The sequence below is a fragment of the Rhagoletis pomonella genome, unplaced genomic scaffold (assembly GCF_013731165.1).
Source record: "Rhagoletis pomonella isolate Grant_MI unplaced genomic scaffold, Rhpom_1.0 Rhpom_scaffold_00009, whole genome shotgun sequence".
Lineage (NCBI taxonomy): Eukaryota > Metazoa > Arthropoda > Insecta > Diptera > Tephritidae > Rhagoletis > Rhagoletis pomonella.
The window spans coordinates 3,047,694-3,057,839 of NW_023458563.1; the positions used below are offsets into that span (position 1 = coordinate 3,047,694).

At 37.6% G+C, this 10,146-nt stretch overlaps 1 protein-coding gene across 1 annotated transcript in view; it reads left to right on the forward strand.

Moving 5' to 3' along the window:
- Window positions 1–440: 440 nt before the first annotated feature.
- The window catches only part of LOC118745808 (putative nuclease HARBI1), a 50,736-nt gene continuing 41,030 nt past the window's right edge, over window positions 441–10,146 (forward strand). Inside the window, exons 1-2 of the mRNA XM_036479485.1 lie at window positions 441–678; window positions 734–795. Of these exons, the coding sequence (XP_036335378.1) occupies window positions 441–678; window positions 734–795 (300 nt within the window). The remainder of the gene's footprint in view (window positions 679–733; window positions 796–10,146) is intronic.

Below are 10,146 nucleotides of genomic sequence, written 5' to 3' on the forward strand. Positions count from 1 at the left end.
ATGCGACAGTCAAAATCGGGATGGGATGAAACCAACGGGAAATGTTATATCGGTCAAAAACAAGTTATACGTGGCCCGGCGTTTCGCTGGGTCACGTCTAGGAATCGAGATATATCGATTTGAAGTAAGTAACTATCATATAGGGGAAATTGTTACCTTTGGTGGTCTTTTTTTTGACATAACTCGAGAACCACTAGTCCGATTTTGCTCAAACAAATAAAAAAAAAATAAAAATTACAATTCCTTTAATCTGTTAATATAACGTTTTTCTATATACTCAACAGTTTTGCCTGTAAAAATAAATGTATGAAGAGAAAAAAATTATTTTTGCCTAAAAATTAAAATTTTTTTTTTAATTCATAAAAAATCCGAAACGGAAAAAAGGGCCACGTAAAGTCACACAACCTATGAACAAAATGAGACATACATCATGAAAATCAATGTCCCTCAAAATTCACTTCTTGCATCACCATCTCGAATACTTCAGCAAGCAGCTAGCCTCAGAGTCGGATGAACATGGCGAGCGCTTCCATCAAGTGGCAATGCCAATGGAAACGCGATATAAAGGCAAAAGGCTCGATTCGCTGGTGGCTGAAATTTGTTGGTGGTCGCAAAAGACGTACGATCCTGACAATGAAGATGAAGAAAAAGAATATACAATGGGAGTTTCCTCCGAGGGTAAGTCACAAAAATGAAGTTAACTGACTGATTAAAAACAATTGATTTTTTCCAGATGAAGACAGATCCTCATCCGATACAGACTCTGAACAAGTGGGCGAACCACCACGCATGAAAGTAAAGGGCGCAAACAAACGAAAATAAGTTTTGCATTCATCGATTTTTATAACCTATGTATCTATGTAATAACCTAATAATTACCTGTAATAATTTTTAATTTTGCGTGTTAATAATAAATAATATATAATATATATTATCCAAATTCATTGAAACATAAAATCAATATTCTTGTCAAAATGATATACCTTCACTTAATTGTGAATAAAAGCGAAACGCATCCATCGATTTTCATGATCTATGTCTCATTTTGCTTAAAGATTATGTGACTTTGCGTGAAAGTAATACGTCTTGCCTTTTTTCCGTTTTGGATTTTTTATGAATTTAAAAAATAAAAAATTTAATATTTTAGGCAAAAAATATTTTTTTTCTTCATACATTTATTTTTACCGGCAAAACTGTTGATTATATAGAAAAACGTTATATGAACAGATTAAAGCAATTATAATTTTTAATTTTTTTTTTAATTTTTTTAAGCAAAATCGGACTAGTGGTTCTCGAGTTAAGTCAAAAAAAAGACCACCAGAGGTGACAATTTCGCCTATATGATAGTTACTAACTTCAAATCGATATATCTCGATTCCTAGACGTGACCCAGCGAAACGCCGGGACACGTATAACTTCTTTTTTACCGATATAACTTTCCCCGGTAGTTTGAACCCTTCCCGATCACTGACCCCTACCATTTGTCTCACAGTGTAATGAGCTCATTTAAGAGTCCGATATGAGGGTGTTTCCCATCCTTCGAAGGTCCGACTTATATGAGCTTAAATTCATACATCAAATGAGCCTCAATATCAGTCTTATTGGACTCTTATTGGCCTCATATACGGCTCATGCTGGACTCTTTTAAAACAATTTTTGGCCTCATATACTTACATATGAATAATTTCAGACTCTTTTTGAAGCTCTTATCGGCCTCATAAATTGCTACATTCGGACTCTTATTTTAGGTTGTTCTTTGAGTCTTATTGAACGCACTATATTTACAAAGGCATTCAGCAAAAATTCCTTTCAAATAACATACATACATACTTACGTGCATATATACATTCCAACATGCATTCAATAGCAGCAGCTGCAGCTAAATTTTGTTCATTTTTTTCTAATTATTTTCAATTTCTGTATAAACAAGTTTAGATATAAATTGCAAATCTTTGTTGTTTTTACACAAGGTACTGGCTCATAACTTGGATCATATATGAATCCTAAAAGATTCATATAAGAGTAAACAATTTTTTGTTTTTGAAACTCATATTTCTTAGCTACCTAGGACTCCTTTCGGACTCATATATTCTGAACGCTCAGAATATATTTGAGGGGATGTATCGAATACAAAACATTTACATACATACATACATATTAGGAATGTTAATCCCGGGATCCCGGACTTTTTAAGGTCTCTTTAAGGTACTTGAGAAGAATCCCGGGATTTTCGGAATTTGTAATTTGCACTGATGGCAATACTAGAAACTCCTTTTCTTGACCAGTATTGGCTATATTTCTTTTTTTATTTAATAATTAATATTTTTTTTTATAAATATCTAGCTCATTATACATATAACACCGAGCGATAGCAAATTTTAAACGCAAATATCAATATATTCGCGAAAACATGAGCCAAATATAGTAAAATTGCGTTTATGTATTTCACTCTGACGTCAGTAATTCAAAAATGATTTAAAAAATTCGGCGAAATGTGCTTAGAGAAGAAGTATGGGTATAAAATTAATTAGGAAATCCTGTAGAATTTAAACAGATTCAAGTTTCTAGTGCAGAAGGGCTGGTAAGTATTGAAAATGTCATTTTAAAATTTTATCCTTGAAATTTCGCAATATTTGTTTTTGAAAAAATTATATGTTAAACTCGATAACATCCTCGAATTTCGTTCTTCTAACTTTTTCAGCTTAAAAATTACCTATTTGTCCTTGTAAATCCAAAAAGTTTTAATTTTTTAAATTCTAAAGAAATGTTCTATTGCATTTTTACCCATATTTTTATTCTACATTGCATTGAATTTTTTAATACTTTTTGGAATTAATCATATCTTTGAAATTACAAAGTCCATCAAAATAAATCCTGCGATCAGAGAGAACAAATAAAAACGACACTTTAAATAAAAAAGTAGGTTTCAAACCCATTTACATATTTATTATTTATTTCATGGTAGGAGAGCTTCTCAAACAATATAGAAGCCATTTTTTTCGATTCAAGTTGTTGAAAAGTAATGAATATCTAAATCCGGGAACTAATCCCGGGATCCCGGGATTGTGACAACGCCATCCCGAAAATCCCGGGATCGGAAAAAATTAACATCCCTATTACATTTATGTAGTTTGTACATTTTAAAATAAGCAAGAAATAAATAAATGCAGGTACAGGCTTATTCACAGAGATGAAAAACAACGAATTATATATATACATGTTATGTACCAATAAGTTTAATTTCTTAAAAGTAAATTTAAATCAATTAATCACACATGCGAATCTTTAGCAACTGACCACACATAGTGCGGGTCATTTTTGTTCACAAGTTCCTTGCATATTATTATGCTATTGATAAGCTTATTTCTTAGTTTAGTTTTTATCAAAGAAAGCGCTGAAAATTTGCGTTCTGCAGCCGCAGAGCTATGTAGTAATGAAAATATATTAAAAAAAATCGGGAGGTGCATGAAGCAATTTTCATTCATTCCATTTTTAATAGAATAAACTCTTTCCCAAAACGTATCAATATTCAGATCGGTGGAAATATCAAGCTCACTTAGCCTCAGTAAGTTCCTCTACGTGGTTCTTATATCAGGATCGCAAACTATGAGATGGGAAACTTTTACAAAAGAGGTAAAATTGGTAAATCTTTAAAAACCAAATTAGCTGATGTAATTATTTGTAAAAGCTTTATATCTTCGCACTTGAAATCAAATCTTCAACTATTTGGTTCAAAATCTTTATGTAAAACTTTAATATATAGGCTTTAACTACAAGAATTTCAGAACTTCTCATGACAAAAATGTCAGATATTTCGTTCCAACAAAAATGTCAGATATTTTAATATGATTATTTTCATTTTTAAAATCAATATTAATATTATTACTGATCACATATGTTTGAATAAAGTTAAGTTAACTCTTTGTTAAGATTGTTAATTATGGGCAAGATTTGCGATAGAAATAAAAAATAGCATTTGGTTTTGCAACACATTCCTTCTACCAGGTCTGCAGATCGCATACCGTTTACTTCACAAAAGCAGGAAATAAAATAAAGTTTCAAACTATCCCTTTGCTCAACTATTCTTAACACAACGCCTTCTAGCGAAAGCCATCGTGTTTGAGATATGCCCAAGATTTTGTGGGGTTTTACCGAACACTAGTCCTGAAATTCCATCAGTGCGTGTATCCTCTTTGAACTGTGGGAAAAGAAACTATATTTGTTGTGGCAGTGTCTCAATGCTTTTCGGCAATTTTTACAAGCGTAGCTTGAGCAAAGGTAAAGTGAGTGACATGTGTACTTTATATAAAATAAATCGGTTTCTGCACTCAATAATGTTTTCAGCCCGCCTAAGTCTCCAGCCATAACATTGGTCCATCAGTGGCCAAACCAATTAGGTTTCTTATTTTTAATGGCAGGATTGGCAAATGTTCAAAGGGCAAATATTTATATGCAAAATGATGTTTGAAATATATATTTTTATAATTAAGAATTTAAAAACTTAATCAAACTTCTTCTTCTTTATTGGCGCTGTAAACGCCTAAGCGATTTTGGCTGAGTCCAAAGCAGCACGCCAGTCATATCTCTTCTGTGCTAACTGACGCCAGCTGGAAATGCCAGGTGAAGCCAAGTCCTTCTCCACCTGGTCTTTCCAACGCAGAGAAGGCCTTTCCCTTCCTCTGTTACCAGCATCGCGGCCCGCGTTGAATATTTTCAGAGCAGGAGCGTTTCTGTCCATTCGAACGACATGGCCAAGCCAGCGGTGCCGCTGAATCTTAATTCGCTGCACTATGTGTGTATCGTTGTAAAGCTCATACAGCTCATCGTTAAATCGTCTGCGATATTCGCCATCACCAACGCGTAAAGGTCCGTAAATCTTTCGCAGAATCTTTCTCTTGAAAAGTCCAAGAGCCGCCTCATCAGATGCTGTCATTGTCCATGCCTCCGCACCATACACCAGCACAGGCATGATGAGTGACTTATAGAGTGTGATCTTTGTACGACGAGAGACGACTTTACTTCTCCATTGCCTACTCAGCCCAAAGTAGCACTTGTTGGCAAGAGTGATTTCCGTTGGATTTCAAGGCTGACATTATTATTGGTGTTAATGCTGGCTCCCAAATAAACGAAGTCGTCTACTTTTTCAAACTTGTAACTGTCAACAGTGACGTGGGTGCCAAGACGCGTATGCTCTGACTGTTTGTGTGATGACAGGAGATACTTCGTTTTGTCCTCGTAGCCCTTGTTTTTACCGATAATATCGATGTCGTCGGCATACGCCAGCAATTGTACGCTCTTGTAAAGTATTGTGCCTGAGCGGTTCAGTTCCGCGGCTCCTATTATCTTCTCCAACATCAGATTAAATAAATCACACGAAAGGGAGTCCCCTTGTCTGAAACGTGGTATCAAACGGCTCGGAGAAGTCCTTCCCTATTCTGACGGAGCTGGTGGTATTGCTCAACGTCATTTTACACAGCCGTATTAGTTTCGCGGGGATACCAAATTCAGACATCGCGGCATAAAGGCAACTTCTCTTCGTACTGTCGAAAGCGGCTTTGAAATCGACAAATAGATGGTGTGTGTCGATCCTATTCTCGCGGGTTTTTCCAAGATTTGGCGTATTGTGAATACCTGATCTATGGTGGATTTTCCAGGCCTAAAGCCACACTGATAAGGTCCAATCAGCTCGTTGACGGTGGGCTTCAGTCTTTCGCACAATACACTCGATAAGACCTTATAACCTATGCTTAGAAGGCTGATTCCGCGGCAGTTGGCGCGTATGGCGGGGTCGCCTTTCTTGTGGATTGGGCAGAGCACACTTAAATTCCAGTCGTCGGGCATGCTTTCATCTGACCATGTTCTGCATATGAGCTGATGCATGCACCTCATCAGCTCCTCGCCGCCGTACTTGAATAGCTCGGCTGGCAGGCCGTCAGCTCCAGCAGCTTTGTTGTTTTTCAGCCGCGTACTCGCTATTCGTACCTCGTCATAGTCAGGTGGTGGGACAGCTACTCCATCATCATCGACTGGGGCCACGGGTTCGTCTTCTTCACTAGTTTCAGCGCTGCTGCCATTCAGTAGGTTGTAAAAGTGTTCCCTCCACAATTTAAGTATATTCTGGACATCGATCACTAGGTCGCCATTGTTGTTCTTACAGGAGTTCGCCCCAGTCTTGAAACCTTCCGTAAGTCGCCTAACCCTCTGGTAGAATTTTCGGGCGTTCTTCCTGTCGGCCAGCATCTCAAGCTCTTCGCACTCACGTATTTCGGCCTCTCTCTTCATATTGCGGCAAATACGTCTCGCTAGCTTCTTCAGTTCCCTATAACGGTCCCACATGCCTCGCGTTGCGCCCGATCGTAGCTTGGCCCTGTAGGCGGCATCTTTTTTTTCTGCGGCTTCTTGACATTCCCCATCGTGCCAGTTGTTCTTTCGGGCTCGCTGAAATCCAACTACTTCTTCGGCAGCGGTACTTAATGATCGGGAAATGTGGTTCCTCTGCTCGCGTATGTCGGATTGTTGAAGAGTGCTCTCAGAGAGCAGGTGCGTGCGTCGAGTGGCGAATAAAGTGGCCGTCTGTTGTGATTGCAACTTTTCAACGTTAAGCCTTCCTTGCATTGTTGGGCGCACATTTTTTGCTTAGATACAACAAGATAGTGGTCCGAGTCGATGTTTGGCCCTTGGCCCAAAACGCTTGAAGCATGCCTTCCGTCTATCACAACATGATCGATTTGGTTTCTCGTTTTTCGATCTGGAGACAGCCATGTAGCTTGGTGGATGTTCTTGTGCTGGAACCTAGTACTTCATATTACCATGTTTCGGGCCCCGGCAAAGTCGATCACCCTCAGTCCGTTATCGGACGTTTCGTCGTATAGATTCCTTCCTTGCCCACATTGGCATTAAAATCGCCAAGCACGATTTTGACATCGTGTCGGGGGCAGCGCTCATATGTACATTCCAAGCGCTAATAGAAGAGATCCTTGGACGCCTCATCCTTCTCTTCCGTCGGAGCATGGATGCAGATGTGCGAAATGTTGAAGAATCTAGCTTTGATTCGGATTGTGGCTAGACGTTCGTCCACCGGGGTGAACGCCACGAACCCAACACCGAATTTGCGCTCCTTTACGTGGCAACTGTAGTAGACGTCGCAATGCTTCACACTTACTTTTCCTTGCCCCGTCCATCGCATTTCTTGGATGGCGGTGATGTCTGCCTTTGTCTTACCGAGGACTTCAACTAGCAAAGCAGAGGCACCTTCCCCATTGAGGGTCCGGATATTCCAGGTGCATGCCCTCAAATCATAGTCCTTTATACGTTTGCCATGGTCGTCATGAAAAAAGGGGGTCTGATCCGAGGCTTGTTGGAATTTTTCATTGGGCGGGGTTTTAGCGTGGCGGGACCTAAACCCAGCCACGCGAAGTTTACGCCTTCTCACTTTAGGTCGCTCCCAAACGGCCGTTTGGTTGCTACCCAGAGGATACGTGGATATAAATATCCGGACGTTGTGAGCTGCGATTTTAACCGTACACACAAGAATTGCTACTGGCTACTCCCAGGTGATTGGCAGTCAAAAGCTTTGCACTTCTGCGCACGGAACCATCCTCCAACTATTCAACTATCCGGCCAAAATCTTACTTTGCGTACCAATCTACCAAGTAAAAAAGAAGCGACCAAATTTGGTCGGAAAAGAGTAATAGTGGCAAATTTTTAACAAACCACGCTTTTAGAAATGGACTACAAATTAGAAAAAAATATACCTCAGTCGCATAGAATTTGTTTTGATAACATTTGATTTTTAAATTCTAGCAAAAGTCATTATAAACAATTTATGATATTGAAAACGAAAAACGGGCCTTTCTAGTTTCATTTTTTTGCCATAACCTTATCTAATTGTTGCATAACTCAAATCGGCTTTAGAAAAGTTATTGTCATATAAGTTATTGACTATACCGTCAGCCGGCTTACCCTTGCACATCATTATTTTATTATTGTTGAAAGACATCCAATTGTTTTTCACGCAAATTGAGTCATTTCTCACCAGCACTTTGTGGTTACGTTTCGTCCTCAAAAGTCACGAGATCGGCCTTTTACTTACATTGGCGCATATTATGTAATTCAGAACTAAGTCGAAACTATTCTAAGTTACTCCTAAAGCTATTCATGTCTCCTTAGTTTTTACTTATCTTGTTAAGTATCAACTTAAAATTTAGTTTTAGCTGCAACTAAGTCGCAACTAGGAAATTAAGGATAAAAGGAAATTAAGGAATAAAAGACGAAATATGTAAAAATTAAGTAAATGGAGCGTGATTTTGATAATATTGAATGTAGGGATGTTCAAATAAGATCGGTGTTTCTAAAAATCGTCGTTTTCTTTTAAACCGAAAACCGAAAATTCGGTTTTTGCATTCCCCAGCAATGGATAATTATTTTGTAGTTTTCCAGACAAGAATAAAAATTTACGGCGTACCAAAAACTTCAAATTGACTACTAAATTTTTTTGCTGATCTGGTAGCTAAGCATAGTAGATTGTGAAGTCGATTGTGAATATTGGAATTTCGTAATAAGTTTGAAACTTGATTTTATATGCCGTTTGTTAAAACATGAGCCATATTTCAATAAAAACTTAACAAAAAAATATTTTCCAAGACAAAGTTACCATGTTTTATCTATAAACGGTTTAAAACCTGAATAAAAAACCGTAATTAATCAAAAACCCGAATTTTTTGGAAACGGTGCCCATCCCTAATTGAATGGTCTCCAACTGAAATTTACAAAGAGCGATCCATTTGAATCGGAAGATGCGTATCACAATTCTAACAAAGCTACATAACGTTACGAAAAACGAAAAATCGACATGCTGCAGCCATCGCGGAAATGTGTGCAGCATTGCCAGCTATCAGTTATTTTTCGAAGACAGCTGCATGAAGGGAAACAAAGTGAAAATGAATTATAAAAACACTATTCAAGTACTTATTTATAGTAAAATTGTTTCATTTTACATATTTTGAAGGAAAGAATGGATTCTATTGCATTTGCAATTATAGCAGCGGAGTAAGAGCGCGCTATGGAAATGATTTCACAAATATGTGCGGAGCTATAGGGCATAGTAACCATGGAGGCATCTATGTCATTTTCTGGTGGAATTGTTGAACCACAAGCCATAACTCCTCCTATGCCTCAAGAACTGGTTCTCAATCCAGGTAATGCAATAACAGCTTCTTCCAAGCCATTCAACACATGCACTTTGATAGGTCCACCATCCGTTGCGCTTGATTCTGCTTTCGGCCGCGCTTAGGGATTATAAACCTTACTAAGCAGAATTATCCTTTCTGTGTTGCCGGAGAAAAGGGGGTTCCACATGTCAATGGTATGCAACATTGCTTGTGTATAGAACTCCGGCTACGAAATCCACAATATTTTTGCGCAGAACCCACATCGAAATTTACAAAAAAGTGCTGAGTGCAAACCGAATTTATTAATAAACTAGTGCCCGGAAATTTAAAATCTTTGTTTTAAATTAAAGATGAATCCTTTGACTATACGTGTATGTTAAAGGTTTTAGATTAGGGTCATGCGTTTGGACACAACAACGGAAAAGCATTGTGTACAAACAACTAAACCGGACATACACATATCGATTTACATCTTTTTGATTAATTTTTATTTCGCTTCCGACGAATTGTTTTCGGACAAAATTACGCAAAAAAGCTTACTCGTTCGTTTTTAGGCATGCCATTGGTACGAATTTCGAAAGTTCGAAAATACGATTCGGATTGCAGCATACCATTTCTACGATTCGTAGCAAAATCCGAATGCGAAAGTGTTGCAGAATAGAGGTGTTAGACATATGCTTGTATGTTTCACAGCATGCTTTTGATAAACATCGACTTCGAAAATTGATAGTATTAAGTAAAAATGTAGTTTTTCCTAAATATTGTTAAGAAAAGTCGATATATTTTCACACTAGTTTTGCTATATCGTAAAACTACGTTAAAACTACTTAGTAGAAATCTGAAATATGGCTATGAATAGAAGTAAACTTTAAGTTGGTACTTAAATTTAAGTTGCAAATTAATTAGTTTCGACTTAATAGCAGTGTTGCCGTTTTGATCCAAATGGATCAAAATGATACGTTTTTCATCGAATTTT